At 45.2% G+C, this 17737-nt stretch overlaps 1 protein-coding gene across 11 annotated transcripts in view; it reads right to left on the bottom strand.

Moving 5' to 3' along the window:
- SH3KBP1 (SH3 domain containing kinase binding protein 1) overlaps nt 1–477 on the bottom strand; it is a 324264-nt gene extending 323787 nt beyond the window's left edge. For all 11 annotated transcript variants that reach the window (XM_027608838.1, XM_027608844.1, XM_027608839.1 and 8 more), the window contains exon 1: nt 108–477. In XM_027608838.1, coding sequence (XP_027464639.1) covers nt 108–111 — 4 coding nt within the window. In that variant the 5' untranslated portion in view covers nt 112–477. The remainder of the gene's footprint in view (nt 1–107) is intronic.
- Between the last annotated feature and the right edge of the window lie 17260 nt (nt 478–17737).

The following is a 17737-nucleotide window of genomic DNA, read 5'->3' as shown; positions in this document are numbered from 1 at the left end:
CCCTGTCCCCGGAGCGTCCTCCCGACTCCGCGGTCCCGGGACAGGCGCGCCGCCCGCAGACTGAGGTGGACACCCGGGCGCTGGGGCGCAGGCAGTCCCCTACTCACCCATTGGCGTCGAGCCAGGCCGGGCCGCCGAGGCAGCGTGGAAGTTGGCGGAGGCGGGCGTCGGGCGCCGGGATCCGGGCGCGGGGATCGGGGCGCAGGGGTCGGGACGCGGCGGCGGCTGGGCCGGCTTTCTCCTCAGTAGCGGCGGCCGCGGCCGCTCAGCGCCGCCCGCTGCTGCCTCCGCTGCTGCTGCCGCTGCTGCCCCGTGGTGATTCCTGCTGCTGCTGCTGCTGCTGCATCGCGGCCCGCTGCGCCCGGCTGAGCCGGGTTTCCTGCTCCCCGCGAGTGGAAATTGCGAAAAAAAAAAAAAAGAAGAAGAAGCACCGCCCAGCCCAGCGCCCGGCAGCCGCGGCCGCGCAGCCCGCTCTCCCCCCTCGCCGCCGCCGCCGCCGCCGCCGCCGCCGCCGCCGCCGCCGCCGCCGCCGCCGCCGCGATGCTCCTGCGGCTCAGCCTGCCGGGGACGCGCGGCCGCCGAGGCGGGGGCGGGGCCAGCGAGGGGCGGGGCCGGAGAGGGGCGGGGCCGGCGCCCGGAGAGTCCCTGCGGCTACAGCGCTCGGGCGCCCCCCTTCACCTCCTGCTGGGGAGGGACCCAGCTCTGCGAGGCCGCCCCACACCCGCGGCGGCTCGGCTCACGCCCCGGGAAATGCCGCGAGACTCCTCGAGACCGGAGCGGGGGTCGTGGGGGAGGGGGCGTCCGAGTGGAGGGGCACGTGGGAAAGGAGGTGGAAGCGGCAGACCCACTGAGTGCGACGAGAGATGGAGGGCGGGCTGGCGGTGGGGAGACCATAGGTAGGTGAGGGAATGAACACCTGCTGTGGGTGATGGCAGGTAACTCCGGGATCGAGGATCAAGGCAACCCAAAATAAGCTTTCACAGAGCGGTCTGTTGGGAAGGCAGGAGAAAGGGTCCCTATGGAGGGAGAGAAATGCTACATCCATTCAGTGCAGCGTGGGAAAGGCCAGCCAAGTGCGAGTTCGGCTTACAGGAGGCGGCGGAGAGATTCAGAAAGAGAAGGACGCAGTGGGGCTGGTGGGGCACATCGCCCCGCACCGACCCTCGCAGGGACCCCTAACCCCGCACCCCGGGCCTGGGCCAGGTGGGGTTGGGTTGCTCAGCTGTGTTCCCAGGCTCTGATGTTCCCAAGAATCTCCTAAGGCAAGGGCTGACTCCCTCCCCAGCAAGGTGCTGTGCTACATTGCCCGCCCCACAGACCTAGGCAGCCGACCTTTGAATCGGCGCTGAAATTAAAACAGGGAATTCATAGGTAACATAGGTAACTCACAAGCTCCTTTTTGGGTCCATTCACCACTACACCTTTTGCCGTACTCTGCCAGCCAGCACCACATTCATTTACCATCCGTTTATTTCCTTTTCCCTTTCCACCATCTGGTGGTAGGAAGAGATAGTGAAATAGATGGGAAACATTCAAAAAGAGAGAAAATAAAACAATTAAATCAAATCACTGGCCCCTGAAAAACGGAGGAGGCTGAAGGTTAGTGGACCCAGAGGCGACAAATAAAAGCTGACCCCCTCCCCTATATATAGGGCTGTGTTCATACCTCACCCATGATGTTGGGGCAACTTTGGTAAATAGGTTACATGCTGAGATTTCTGCAGAAAGATTTTCTTATAATTGTTTCATTAGCTTTAAAAAAAAAAAAACTCTCATAGTCAGGGTCTTATCAACAAGAGATCAGTAACATCAACTTTCTAAATACTTTTCTTGTGTGTCAGAGCAATCTAAACAAGAGACTAATCAAGGGGGCGAAGACCCATCCATGGAGCTACAGAGAAGGTAGTAGTGACAGCAATGGCAGACTCCTAAGGAAGGGGTTAAAGAACATGGAAATTAAGAATTTGAAGTGTTGGAGGCACAGATGAATACTCATTATACCTGCTCCAGGATCCATGGTGCCTCACTCATTACATGCCTTGGCATATCAGAGAGATGAGGCCTTGTGATAGGATCTTAGAGCTGACAAACACTGAAACTCTATGGAGCCTGGCTAAGGCCCACTATTACTAGGACTTTTTTTTTCTTGAACTCCACCCAGAAGAACTAGTCTGGGGTCTGCAATTCCAGAGGTAACTCTTTTTGCTAAGGCCACAGTCACTGGGCTACCTTATCCCTCTCCCAAGAAGACTGGGGGCCCTGAAAATGACTGGGCGTGTTTCAACACAGAAATAGCTGAGCTGGACTTGTGGTGGGCTAGCATCTCGGTGCTGAGGATTCTCTGCTGGCTGCCCGTGCATTCTCAGAGCATTGGGACCGAAGTCTTTGAACAGCGTCAGTGATACCCACCATGGCTTACCTGGATGTTGCAGAGACCAATACACCTAAACCAGCAAACGTGGCTGAATTCTATAGGCCTCAAAAAAAAAAAAAAAATCAGCTTGTCTCGTGGTCCTGCTTATTCTTTTTTTTTTTAAGATTTTATTTATTTATTTGACAGAGAGAGACACAGCGAGAGAGGGAACACAAGCAGGGGGAGTGGGAGAGGGAGAAGCAGGCTTCCCTCGGAGCAGGGAGCCCGATGTGGGGCACGATCCCAGGACCCCAGGATCATGACCTGAGCCGAGGGCAGACACTCAACGACTGAGCCACCCAGGCGCCCCAGTCCTGCTTATTCTTATTCATCTCTCTATCCTACATGGGGAAGACAGTCTTCTTGTTTACATTTTCCCCCCAGCTTTGCACAGGTAAAGACAGACGACCCGAACTTTTATGTCTTGTTTTGGCTCTGGTCTGTTTCAAGTCATACCTTCCCTTCCCGAATCAGAGAACTGTGTCCCTACTCCTTGATCTGGGTATGCTTCCTGCATGGGTAAATTTGTCATTTTTTTTAAAAAAAGATTTTATTTATTTGACAGAGAGAGACACAGTGAGAGAGGGAACACAAGCAGGGGGAGTGGGAGAGGGAGAAGCAGGCTTCCCGTGGAGCAGGCAGCCCGATGCGGGGCTCGATCCCAGGACCCCGGGATCATGACCTGAGCTGAAGGCAGACACTTAACGACTGAGCCACCCAGGTACCCCTAAATTTGTCATTTTTTAAAAAGATTTATTGATTTATTTATTTGAAGGGGAGAGGGGCAGAGGGAGAGAAAGAATCTCCAGCTGACTTCCCGCTGAGCGCAGAGACCCACGCTCAGGGCTCCAGCCCAAGACCCTGAGATCATGACCTGAGCCAAACTCGAGTCCAATGCTCAACTGACTGGGCCACCAGGTGCCCCGATAAATCTGTCATTTTATCACAAAAAAAAAAGACTGATAGCAAGACTTAACATTTTTGAAAATCCCGAGCTGTATCCTAATTCTATTGCCTTAAGTAAACTAAATGGTATGAATTCTACTCAAACACTGTAGTTTTTTCACTTTAAGTTTCTCTAAATTACAAAAATGGATATTCTTACACACACACACACACACACACACACACACACACACACACACACAATTTGGTTCTCCTGAATGGTTCCTATTGTCCTTTTATTTTTCCTTTCAGAAAGTTTTGGTGACCAGCACAGGGGTAGTTAATGTCAAAATTCAAATCCAGCTACTGACAAGAATAGATGTGTAATTCCTCATCCTTCCTCCCTCTTAAAGGAGTGTTGTTTAACAGAATAGTTAGTGCAATATTTCAAATAATGTGAATCCATCTCATGAATATTGCTAAATCAATACAGTTGTATTTGATACCACAGCTTTGTCCCACTGAACTCCCATTTCAACCAGAATGGATGATGCATTTTGGGAATGGAGAGTAGCTGAGGTGTGACACTTAAAATGATACCACATGACTTAAGAGGCCCTTTGGTGTTACTGGGGGTGGTAACATTTTGGATAAAAATGTAAGGCAGTTGAGCTTCTGCCTATGTAGCTCTTACAGCTTGTCGTGCTTGCTCTCGAGTACTTGGACTTGACATCTGTACTTTACATGTAATGAATGATACTTTGCTCTGATAACCTTTAATAGCATCTTTACATTAATAGAAATTACATACAGAGTGCTTTACAAAAGACAGTCCTTATCTGGTGCTTCTGATGAGCTTTATGGAGAAACGGAAAACCTCACGGTGCCAGAAAGTAAGGAAAGTGCCCAATAAAAATGATGGTGCAAATCAAAAGGGCCCAGGAGCCAACCTGAAAGAGCTCCCAAAGACCAAAGCTGGGACAATTCAAGCAACAAGTAACGATTCTATTGGATTATAACCCAAAGATATCATAAAAGTTATGTCTTTAAGTCTATAGGGGTATACATAAATAGCTAAGTAAATAAGTCAGGGAGAGGGGACAAGTCTTCCCTACAGAGGAATTCCAATTTGTAAATGTAGAAGAAATGAGGGAAAGGGAAAATTGCCATCAGAACACCATAGTAATAATTGAGGCAGGCACGATCCACCTCGAATTTTCAAATTAGTGGGCATGTAAGTGAAGGAGAAACCCTGGCAGACAGCAGTCTAAGCAAGCAGTCAAAACTTGCCACTGACGGTTTTGAGGCAGGCTTTTCCCTTCTTCCTTTGCATCGTGCATGCTGGGTTCAAGGTAATGTGTGCGGATCACATCATAAAGCCATGGAAATAACATCCTGCTCTGTTGCAGTTGATCTGGCTTGATAACCACTCTTGGAATGACCCACTCACTTCTCCTTTTATCTTTTTCAGTGAATCCTTTGCGACAAATCCAAGAGAACTGGTTTTACCAGCTCTATGGAGATGAAAACTAATCAAATCAAAGAAGCAGGTCGTTTATAAGACAGCTGAACTATGATTATCTTTACAAGGTTTGTAGGAAAGCTTTGCTTTGCAAAGGAAAACACAAAGGAAGTCACTAAAAGGTGAAATGGGCCCTCCCACAAGGCTATAAAACTGGAATAGGGTGTTAATGTTTCAAAATCCAAAGGCTGCCTGAGTACTTGACTTCCCAGTTGATCGATCACAGGAACTTGCACCTAAAACACACAAAAAGAGCCCCAGAGTGTAGACTAACTTGCCTCAAACATTTTCCCATCCTTTTTCAAAGTAGTGCTTTATCTAAGAAAATTGTAAACTGGTAAAATAGTCCTAGGAGATTAACAAGAAATATAGTTTGTACTGTTTTCTATCCATTCTACCCGTCCCCCCATTATAAGGGGTCACGTGTAAAGGATATTATTACAAAAAATTAAGTGATATTCCAAAAAAGTTCCAAAAACAGTAGACATTAAGATCATATGTGTGAAATATGCATTTAATAAATATGAACAACTTTAAATAGAATAATTGGCATTTAACATAGGAATAAACCACCCCAACAGGCCAGTTTTTAAAAATGTGAGTTGATTGATGATTGAGAGCTTTTGATCTTAACAATAATGAAGATTTCAAAGTAGGAACTGCTAGGGGGTGCCTGGGTGGCTTACATCTTGTCCAACGCTTGGTTTCAGCTCAGGTCATGATCTCAAGGTGGTAAGATCGAGAGCCCCAGGTGGGGCTCCGCGCTCAGCACAACATCTGCTTGAGACTCTCTTCCTCTCCCTCTCCTCCCCCCTCTGCCCCTTGCCCCAAGCGTATGCTCTCACACACTCTCACTCTCAAATAAATCTTTTTATTTTTTATTTTTTATTTCTTTTTTTATTTATTTATTTAATCGACAGAGAGAGAGAGAGAGACAGCGAGAGAGGGAACCCAAGCAGGGGGAGTGGGAGAGGGAGAAGCAGGCTTCCCGCGGAGCAGGGAGCCCGATGCGGGGCTCGATCCCAGGACCCTGGGATCATGACCTGAGCCAAAGGCAGTCGCTTAACCAACGGAGCCACCCAGGTGCCCCTAAATAAAATCTTTTTAAAAAAGAAAAGAAAAATAGGGATTGCCTTACAAAAGTGATTTCTCTTTTCCCTGAGCTTTCAGGAGAAGCCCAGGGGCTCCATCACAGACTTGGCTTCCATTGGAGTAGGGTCTCCAGGAGGCACAGATGTTTGCCGGCATTCGAGACAGAAGGAGCAACAGGTGAGAATGCTCCGATTGTGGGAAACAGATGATGTTGCAAGGGAGCTTGTGTGGAAGGGGCAGGAGAGCAACCGAACATCCAGTTTGAAGTGGTCTCTGTGCCAGGCCCTGAAGCAATGGGTAGGAGCACAGGTTTCTAAGTAGACTGATTTTAGGAAGGTAACTGGAGAGCCCACAGAAGCGGGACCAGAGGATGGAGAGGCTACAGGTGGGAGGCCTTGGACAGGCCCGCGACATTAAAGGCAAGAAATACAATGGCATTGACACTGACAAAGTGGAGAGGTTAGCATTCTAGAGTCATGTCTGAACTACATTTGTCAGATCTGGTGAGGCAGTAGATGGAGGGAGAGGGTAGGGAGCACGGATGGAGGATTTGAAAGAAATATTTTGTTGGCTGGTTTGGAAGCTGAGTAGCTGCAAGCATCAACCAAGTGGAGAAGGAACTCATTGCAGGCAGGGAGGAGATAATGAGTTCACATTTGAATCTTATTAAGAGTGAATGGAGGGCGCCTGGGTGGCTCAGATGGTTAAGCGTCTGCCTTCGGCTCAGGTCATGATCCCAGGGTCCTGGGATCGAGTCCCGCATCGGGCTCCCTGCTCCTTGGGAGCCTGCTTCTCTCTCTCTCTCTCTCTCTCTCTCTCCCCCTCTGTCTCTCATGAATAAATAAATAAAATCTTTTAAAAAAAAAAGGAGTGAATGGAAAAGGGAATAAAGTGTATCCGTGCTACAATATGGATGATCCCTGAAAACATGATGCTACGTGAAAGAAGCCAGCTATAAAAGGACACATTTCATATGATTCCATTTAGCTGAAACACCCAGAACAGTCAAATCTGTAGAGACAGAAAGTAGATGAGGGGCTGGGGGAATTGGGGAGGGACAGCTGTTGGGTACAAGCTTGCTTTTAGGGGTGACAAAAGTGTTTAAAAATGTATTGCAGTGACAGTTGCACAACTCTACGAATAGACTTAAAAACCATTGTATTATATACTATAAAATGGGTGGACTGTATGGCATGTGAATTCTATCTCAACAAAGGCTGTTAGATATTTAAGAAAGAATGACAATGGGTACAGAGTTTCAGTTTGGCAAGATGAGAAAGTTCTGGAGATGAATGGAACAATGGGAATATATTTAATACCACTGGACTATACATTTAAAAATGATTACCATGGTAAATTTTATGTTATGTATATTTTACCACCATAAAAAAAGAGAGTGACTCTATTTATAATCGGTGGGTAGTATGGGGCCTAGTAAGGATGTTTTCCCTGTTCTGCTTACTGCCATAACAGCCCACACACTGCTTCCCACACAGGACCTCAGTATTGCAATAATCACTCCCCCATCACCATCAATGTCATCCCTTCAGGGTTCCAAGAAAGCACAGCCAGTGGCCTGGGCTGAGGGTAATGAGCCATAGCCACCCGCCAGGTTGTGAAACCCCCAGTGCACACAGCCACCCCCCCAGACAGGTCCTCAAGCCCCAGAGGCCACAGGTACTTGGTCTCTAAACCAAGCGCTCATTTAAGAAGATATGGCACAACTTCTTATTAAATAAAGTCAGTCAAATCAAGTTCCTCTTCTCAAAAATAATTACAGGCCAGCCAGAGGCAAGAGTGGGAAGTGAGTGAAGTTCCTCCTTGTTTGGCTTTGATTGCCCTGTGGAAATTGTCCTTCCTGGACCACAGCAGTTCCTAAAGTGTGGTCCCCAGACTGGCAGCGGCAGCTGCAACAGCACGTGGGAACTCGTTAGGGACGCGTATTGTGGACCCCATCCCAGACCTTCTGACTCAGGAGCTCTGGGGGTGCGCCCCAGTGATCTGCAATGGAACCAGCCCTCCAGGGGATTCTGATGTAGCTCAAGGGTGAGAACCTCAGCTCCCTGGAGCCCAGATGAGCGGTTTGCTCGTCTGATGAACTGGTTGATGCTTCGTCATGAAAAAGGGCTCAGGGGAGTTACCAGTGACCACACCTCTGAGCTGGCAAAACCGATTTGGTGTTTATCATTACAAAATACGTGCTCATTATTAAAAAAAATGTTTTAAATAAAACAAAGATACACTGTAGAAGGTGAAAATCTTCTATAATTTCGCAGCTGTCAATTATTGCAGAGATAGTTGAGGATCACAGTTAACTTCTGTTGGAATATTCCTTCAGAGATTTTCTAAATGTGTAATGATACTAAGATACACGACGATTTCCATATACTATAATTGTATTTTTTTTTTGAGCTGGTTAACTCCTTTTTTATGCTCTAAAGATGGAAATTGAGAACCTTGGGGAGGCAGGACTTTTTTCTTAGAGGATTCCCAAATTGCCTTTTCTTTTTTTCATAAATTCGACCGTGAAATATTAAACCTGTCTGGAAAAAAACTTTTTGAGAATGTGTTTCATAACCTTCTGGGAGAAAATTAGAATTCCTAATAAAAATGCTTAAGGACTTCTCTGATACTCTTTAATGAGATTAAACTCTTTTAGGTGAAACTAGCTACCTCCCCACCCACCCACCTTCTTTGGCTGGCCTCAGGTCAGAGGTCTAGCGACATTCTTTAGCCTGCGACATTATTTTTCCTTGTGTCCAGTCTAACGATGATCATGTAACCAATCACTTCCCAGAAAATGTCCTGGCCAAGAGGGAATCTTGAAACTTTGGCGTGTGTTCATAATAACATTTTCTGAAAAGTTTTATATATACATCAGTCTCTCCTAACTGTAAACACCACACAAGTAGCCTATCAGATAGAGACTAGATCTTTTCTCAGTGCCCAGATAAAGGAGCAAAAATGTTCAACCTTACATAAAAATCCAGTGTGTTACCTATCTTTTGGAAAATGTCTCTGGGCATCGAGCAGTGATCTTAAGATAACAATCCCTACCATTTATGGAGGAGCAGGGAGCTGTGACACTCTTCTTTCTTCTTTTAAATTCTGAGGACAACCATGTAAGATGTCAGTATCCCCATTTTACAAGTGAGGAGACTCAAGTTCAGAGAGGCTGAATGTCATGCCCTACGTCCCTTAGCAGGAGACAGAAGCAGGCCTGGCAATGTGAAGTCAGCTGTGTCTGATTCCATTAGAAACTATGGAGTCGTCTGAAGTTGAACAAAGCAACCCTACTTGTTTCATGCTTTAGAATTGCTATTCAATGGCCTTAATATAAGCGTTGGTGGTATAGTGGTAAGCATAGCTTCCTTCCAATGGCCTTAATATAAAATTTAAATGGGTCCTTGTGAGTGTTTTGCTTGCAATAAAATTTATATACATATAAGCTCATGACATAATACTGAGTGATAAAACACAGAGTACATATTTACCCAGACCCTAGACTTACAATTGTCTTCTAACTTAGAAAGTACATTAACAACTTTGGAAGCAAATACTCCAAAAGGTTAAAAGGTCATCTTGACGTCATACGGCTGTAGCTGATCCTTTTTCCGTCTATTTTCTGAGCCAAGAGAGGAGGGGGTGCAGCCACTGGCCTGGGCCTGAACAATTTAGGCTTTACCCAGGATTAGCAGGTCTGCAGTCTTGGGAAGTTTCTGAACCTCTCTGTACCTCAGGTTCCTCCTCTGTAAAATGGGTTAGCATGAAGCTACAGGGGCTAATGTTTACAAAGTGCTTAGGATTGTGTCTGGCAGTGTTCCACACTTTCTTTAATGAGCATAATTTTAGTAGTGGAAAAGGTTGCTTTTAAAGGTTGTTAGGGGTGCCTGGATGGCTCAGTAGGTGAAGCGTCCAACTCTTGATTTCGACTCAGATCATGATCTCAGGGTCGTGAGATCAAGCCCCACATCAGGCCCCGAGCTCAGCTCAGAGTCTGCTTGGGATTCTCTCGCTCCCTCTCCCTCTGCCCCTCCCCCTGCTCGTGTTCTCTAAATAAATAAACAATTCTTTAAAAAATAATAAAGGTTGTTATACCTATATTATTTCACATTTTCCTTATTTGAATATCTTAGAATAAATAATAACTATAATTGAACAAATGTTTTTAACTTAAAATTTAAAAATCATTACTGCAAGACTTAAAAGTGAGCATCTAATTTGACAATTTGTAGCAAAGTCTTAAGAAATACACACTTCTAGCTAATCCTGGCACACTGGCTACTTGTGTAACCATCTTTCCCTCTCAAATCCCAGTAAAATGATGATAAAGGAATAGAGAGGGAATCCACCCATAAGGACAAGGAGAACAGGAAAGGAAACATCACAGGACTAGGCAATTCAAGGCAGTATTGGGGTTCAAAGAGCAGCCCTGGTGGGGTAACAGGCTTAGCAAAAAACCATCACAGAGCAGTCTGCCCCAGACCTTAGGAAGGAAACCCCCTGGCTGAGCAAAATCCAGGTGAGGCTCAGAGCTGCAATCAGGGGGACAGTGTCACCGTCTGTATGCTGAGTGGCTGGACCCTGGGTCCCCTGCTTACCCTGCTGCACCAGACATTAAACCCAAGAGGATCCAGTTCATGGAACCCTAACGACCAAGCCTGGCCATCCTCCCTGCCTGCCCTCCCTTCCACTGACAGGGGATGGGAGGCTCCGTCTGCAGAAAAGCCAAGGGGGCCTAGTTCCAGGAAAGACCCCTAGATGGGGATGTGGGAGAAACTGGAAGGAAACACTACTTCCCTGGAGGTTGTGGAAACCAGACACCTGGACAGATGAGATTTGCAGAGGCTTCCAATTAAGCTTTTGGGAATACTTTGCCACTGTAAACTGGGGTGAGTGATGGGACCCTCTCAAAAATTCTTGAGAATTTTCTGCTGCAGCTTCTATGCCAGCTTTGGAAGCTTTGGGCCTAGGCATTCCGTGTCAGCTCCTCTGACCTTTTGGGTGGCATCCCTAACCTGTACCCTCACCACCGTCTCTAGCTCTTCCAACCCCTACATGAGCCCCTAAATCTACATTCAAATTTTTATACCTAACATGCAGAGTCTCTTTTCTGGACCAGACCCAGATTGATACATCCTAGGCTGGAGGTCTTCCTTCTCCATCCTTGGTCTTCCTCCAGCCTCCTCTGGGTGCTAGAAGTATAGATGACTCCTTGTCAAGTTCTTTCAGTGGACAGCACTGGCAGAGATGGATGACAGGAGAGAGAAGTCAGGACACATATTTCCTTCACTGCCTCCCCGCTGTGTCACCAACAGGCTGTGTCCTAAGGACACAGCTCCAGGTAGCTGCCCCTTTCCATATGGAGACCCTCACTGAGTTGCAATGACTCCTTTCTTTTGCCCTTTAGGCCTTAGGTAGTAAAAGCTCTCCATTATTGCTACCGATGGCATATGACCTATTCTTTGCTGTTTCCCCTAAAGCCTGCCCGCATCTTCATAAATCATCCTTTATTAAGCCCTTCTTGATGGCCCAGTTGAAGGGCAGCATGTGTTTCCTACCAGACCCAAGCTGACACACTGCTCTGTCGCCCTTCATCAGAGCTACTGCCAGGCTCGTGGGAAGGCCAAAAGGCTTTCAAGAGCCTCAGTGTTCAATATCAGTAAAAGATCACCAGACATTTGAGGAATGCTTCTATTGTGAAGACAAGAGACAAACAAGGAACTAAGGAAAGAAAAGTATATAGAGAACAAACGGAGACTCCAACATTGACAACCACACCGGTAAAAGACTCTCATAGCTGTAAGGAAACACGTTACATCTACGAAACAAGGACGGGACACAAATAAAGAGAGAAAGAAAGGGAGAGAGAGAGAGAGAGGGAGAAAGGGACAAGGAGGAAAAGGAGGTGACGTTACAATCAAGAGAAGAGAAAGATTTGGGGAATTTGAAATATGAGGGCCGAAATTTTAAAAACTGAAATTTTAAAAACTGAATAAACAAGTTGTCATATAAAGTCAAGGCAATCTGCCAGAAAGTAGAATAAAAGTGAGATGGAAAAGAGAACAGAAAGGATAGGAAATATAGACGATCATTCCAGAAAATCCAATATCCAACTTACAGGCAGTCCAGAAAAAAGGAAACAAAGAAATGGAAGGACTGGAATTATCAAATTAATAATACAAAAAAATGGCCCTGGGGCGCCCGGGTGGCTCAGTCGGTTGGGTGACTGCCTTCGGCTCAGGCCATGATCCTGGAGTCCCGGGATCGGGTCCCACATCGGGCTCCCTGCTCAGCGGGGAGTCTGCTTCTCCCTCTGACCCTCTTCCCTCTTGTGCTCTCTGTCTCTCATTCTCTCTCTAATAAATAAAATCTTTAAAAAAACAAAAACAAAAACAAAAAAATGGCCCTAAATTGAAGGACAATGGTCTCCACATGGAAAGGGCTCACCAAGTGTCCAGGACAATGAATGAAAAAAGACTCACACCAAGGCATATTATCATGAACTCCAGAACACCAGTGATAAATCACAAAAGCTTCCAGAGAGAACAAACAAGCTGTATAGCAAGAGGATTGGGAATCAGAATAGGATCAGGCTTCTCAGTAAGGTCTCTAGAAGTTGCAAGACAATGGAGCAATACCTTCAAAATTCTGGGAGTAAATGATCCTCGACCTAGAAACCCATACTCAACCAAACCTTCAGTCAAATATGAAAGTGAAAGAGTGACATTTTCAGACACCTAAGGACTCCAATGCATACGGTCTTCAGAAACATACTGTCTTCAGAAACATCGGGAGGATGAGCTTCAGAGAAAGAAAGGAGCACACTAAGAATGCAGAAGACACGAAACCCAGGAAACACAGAATGTCATGCAAGAGAGCAGAGAGAGAAAAAACAATCCCTGGATGACTACATAGCAAGACCAGAGGGCAATCGGTTCAGTTCAACCAGCATGGAGAGCTCTAGGAGGGAGGTCTGACTTAACAAGTGTGTGGAACATGTTATTGGTGAGCTTTGGCAGATTTGATGGAGGATGTGGTGGGCACAATAATGCCCCCCCCCAATATGACCATGTCCCAATCCTCAGAACCTGTGAATATATTAGGTTATATGGGAAAGAGAAATTAAGTTTGCAGATGGAATTAAGGTTGCCGATCAGCCAACCGTGGGATGGGGAGAGTGTCCTGGATTATCCAGATGGGTATGACAATAATATATGGGGAGACTTTGGGGTTGGAAGTTGGGGTAGTAATATAGGAGAGCTAAATCCTCGTCGAATTTAAGAGGAACTCAGTAACTCAATAAATAGTGGCTAAAATCAATAAATCAAGAAATAGTAGAAATAGCAGAATAGGCATATTATTTACACATGGGGAGGTAAAGCCTGAAGAAAGGTATGTAAGAGTTGAAAGTGGCTCCCTCTGAGTAGTGGAACTGCAGACACAAAGGAGTGAGGCAGGGGACCGCTGCATAGAGAGACAAGCCTTACTTAGGACAATTGGCAAAGCTGTGTGTGGGTCAGTTTCCTCTCGCTGCTGTAACAAATTACCACAAATTTAGTGGCTTAAAACAATACAATTTATTCTCTTACCGCTCTGGAAGTCACAGGTCCGAAATGGGTCTCCCTGGGCTGAAATCAAGGAGCTGGCAGGGCTGCATTCCCTCCAGGGACTCCAGGGGAGAGTCCGTTCCCTCGACTTTGCCAGCTTCCAGAAGCTAGAGGCCACCGGCATTCCGAGGCTCCCATCAGCACTCAAGCCACTCTGGTCTCTGCTTCCATCCTCACATCTCCCCTTCTGTGACTCACTTGTCTCCCTGTTTCCCTAATAAAGACCCTTGGGATAATATTGGGCCCACCTGGAAAATCCAGAATAATTTCCCTATCTTGAGATCATTAACTTTTTTTTTAAGATTTTATTTATTTATTTGACAGAGAGAGACACAGCGGAGAGAGGGAACACAAGCAGGGGGAGTGGGAGAGGGAGAAGCAGGCTTCCCGCGGAGCAGGGAGCCCGATGCGGGGCTCGATCCCAGGACCCTGGGATCATGACCCGAGTCGAAGGCAGATGCTTAACGACTGAGCCACCCAGGTGCCCCTTGAGATCATTAACTTAAATACATCTGCAAAATTCTTTTTGCCAAGTAAGGTAAGGTCACATGGTCCCAGGTTCCAGGGATTAGGGTGTGGACGTCTTTGATGGAATGGCATTATTCGGCTGACCCCAGTGTATCTGTATCACTTTAATAGAAACATTTTTCAAAACATGAACTCTTGGACTCAATAATTCCACTTCTAGGAATTAATGCTAATGGAATAATTACGCAGGTGTACAAAAATCTATGTTCATAGACATTGTTTATGATGCTGAAAAATTATGAACAACTACATGTTCATGATAAAAAAGTTTAAAAAGTATAGCTACAAAAGGACTACTATGTAGCAATTAACCACTATGCTACAGTTCACGCTGAATAGAAAAAGATGTTCACTGTAAATTGACAAAAGCAAAATACAAAATGGTAAGTTTACTACTATCTAATTTTTTGTAAAAAAAAGTGTATGTGTCTATCAGAGGTAGAAAAATGTGAGCACTTTTGTGTATGTATGTATGTATGTATGTACATACATATGTGTATGAGTTTATAGAGAGAGAGAAAAAAAGGGAGACAGTAGAAAAATGTGTGTGTGTATATGGGCGTGCCTGTGTATGAACAGGCACATGTGCGTGCAGAGTGGGTATCCATGTACCAAAATCCAAAAAAATACTGAGAACAAACTGTTAACTGTGGCTATCACTGAGTGGTGGGAGTACAAATAATTTTAATTTTTTCTTTATGCTTTCCCATCATTTCTAGGATTTTCCCCCCACCAAGCATGCATTACTCTTAAACAAGAAAAAAGTTATTTCCATTTTGCCTAAATAAATAACTTCTAAAAATGAGCACCTGAGGCCCTAGAGACTGACTTGACAGCAGCAGCTGTGAGCAAAGATTACACATGTAGCAATTAGCACAGCTAAGAAAGGATGTCAACTACCCTTATTAATCAACTCTCTAAAACATGGTTTAGCTCTACGTGCTCTAGAAGTATGTTGAAGCCATGACTACAAATCTCCATATCTTGTTCTCTTTAGAATCTTGTTTTGTGATAAGTTCTGTGAGGCCAGAACATCTTGGTGGATGCTGAATCTCAACTGGTTTCCAGGCAGCATCAAAAACAGGCAGCTTGATTCCCTTCCTTGCCCATTAGGTGGGGCAAGAAAGCTTTAGAAGAGTCCCTGCCAACTAAAACATCAACAGGAAAAACCAAATTGCAGAAAAAAACAGATAGAAGGACGAAGAAGTCGTCTCGCTCAGTTTGGACAGGATGTACACTAACAATTTTCCAGAATGAAAATTATTCTCAGAGAATCTTCTAGAGAATATCAAGTTGAGACTCTATAAAATTCACCTCCAACAAGGTTTCAGTACATGACAATCATACCTGTAACCAAGACTGTTTTCCAACAGTTTAAAATTAAAATACCTCTGGTTGAAATGCAAATTGTTAAAAAAACACTGCTAAAGGACAAAAATTCAACTCAGTAAATCTGAAGATCTAATTGGCTTTATTGATTCATGAATCGGGCAGCATCCCATCTAGCAAGTAGAGGGGAGTTCTGAGGAGTTGTACAAAACAGAAGACTTTTATAGGAAGGAGGTTGGGGCAAGAAGTTATTGGCAGAAGAAAAGAAAGGACCATTTCAGGCAAGGTCACTTTCCCTTAGAGGAAAGGGCTGGCGGGGGGGGGGGGGGGGGGTGTTCTTATCATGCAGATTATCTCATCTTCCTTTGGGAAGAGAGCCCCTGCGACCTCACTGGTGCTGATCAGAAAAGTCCTGACTTGACCTGTTAAGACTACATTTCTGGGGGAGGTTGAAACTGCAGTTGGAGTGGGTATTAAGCCCTGGTTTGGTGACTTGGCCTAGCATCAGTGACTCCATCCTGGGCCTATGGTTTTCTAGCGACACTGACATACCATTTTTCCTGCATCAGACTGGCAAAAAATAAAAACCGTGTCAATACACTCCACTGGTGAGGCTGTGAGGAAACAGGCAGTCTCCTGCATTGTTGGAAGAACCAGGAACCTGTATAACTCCTGGGGGGAAGGGATGGCAATACCGAAGATTATTCCATTTACCGTTTGCCCTTCAACCCCGCAATCTCATTTGTTAGAGTTTACCCCGAAGATTCACTTCCAACAAGATGAAAACAAATATGCACAAGGTTACTGATCACAGCATTACTTAAATTACACAATATCAGAACCTACCTAAATGTGCAAATATAAGAGCACATATCAGATTGTGAGCACTAGGCACCTGTGCAGAAGCATGGGCACAATCTCACAATCTGATACGGAACGATCTCCAGGATTTCTTCAGCAAACAGAGCAAAGTGCAAAAGAGGATGTAGAGAATAACCCCAACCCTAACTTCTGTGTAAGGAAATGGGAAATAAGGAAACACACATACGTTTGCTCATCTTTACCAAAAGAAACACAGGAAGGAGAAGCCAGAAGTTGGTCACCTGCAAGGGAACAGCATGGAAGGAATACAGGAGGGAGTGACACTTCTCTAAGCATATCTTTTTGTAGAGTTTTGATTTGTGGAACTTACTACATGTTCAAAAAATTCAGTCAAATCAACAAGGATGGGAAAGGGAGGGAAGCTAAAACTGACAGCAAATTGGGGGGAAAAAGCTCAGCTGTATTTCAAATGAACAACATAACCCCACTGTGGAGGGCTACGGGTAGTGAGGACTAATCCAAGTAATTTATGAACATAGTATTTATCTATATACCTTCTGTCTTTAGGGGTGTGGAGGTGGAGAACGGCAATCAGAGCCTGACTACTTTTAGTAGGTTTGCTTCCTGTCATGGTATGACTGAAGCAACTGTGAATCTATTTTAGGTGTTTTGTGGAATTGAGCAAATGATAAAATGATTTGGTATTGTTGGGAGCCAGGGTCCTCACTGTGGAAGAAGGGACACACAAATATGAAATAGGGAAAGCACGGAAGAATCCTATAGGGATGGGTGGGAGGTATCAGTGTGACCTCCTCACTTCTAACATGTGTATGTATATATAATATGCATACGTGTGGGTTCATGTGTGTGTGTGTGTGTGTGTGTGTGTGTGTGTGTGTTTCCTAGCTATGGCTGCCAAAAAGGCTTAGAAGCAAAGACACTCCACTAGCAATAGGCACTAGTGCCCAAATTTTGTCTCTAATATCGTTCCCCACTAAGAGGAACCAGGCCTCCTTGGAGAAACGGCTGATTTCAAGGCTGAGGCAAGGAATGTCCAAGATGAATCTGAAGCATCTTCTTATGCCACAAATAAGGAAGTGCTAAAAATAATTATGGCCATAGCAGAAGACATAGCAATCAGCTTAAGAGGGCTCCCACTGGCCAAAGTTGGGATCATTTGAACACTAAAATAATCAAGGACAATAATGAATCATAGACCACTGAAAATGTAGGAATGAATCCCTATCAATAATAAAGACAAATAAATGGGAGAAAAGGGGAGGTTGGATATGATGTATGAAATCTACTTTCAAATGATTCAGAAAAAAATGTGTGTGTGTGTATACACACACACACACACACACACACACACACACACACACACACACACAGAACAAATGATAAACCAAATGGAAAATGTTAACAGGTAAAGCTGAGTAAATGGTGTATCAATGTTCCTTGCATGATTCTTGCAACTTTTCTGTAAGTTTGAAATTATTTCCAAATAAAAAATTTTTAGGCAATTGGTTGAAATGT

This window comes from Zalophus californianus, chromosome X, assembly GCF_009762305.2.
Source record: "Zalophus californianus isolate mZalCal1 chromosome X, mZalCal1.pri.v2, whole genome shotgun sequence".
Classification (NCBI taxonomy): domain Eukaryota; kingdom Metazoa; phylum Chordata; class Mammalia; order Carnivora; family Otariidae; genus Zalophus; species Zalophus californianus.
This window is presented reverse-complemented; position numbering and strand designations above follow the sequence as displayed.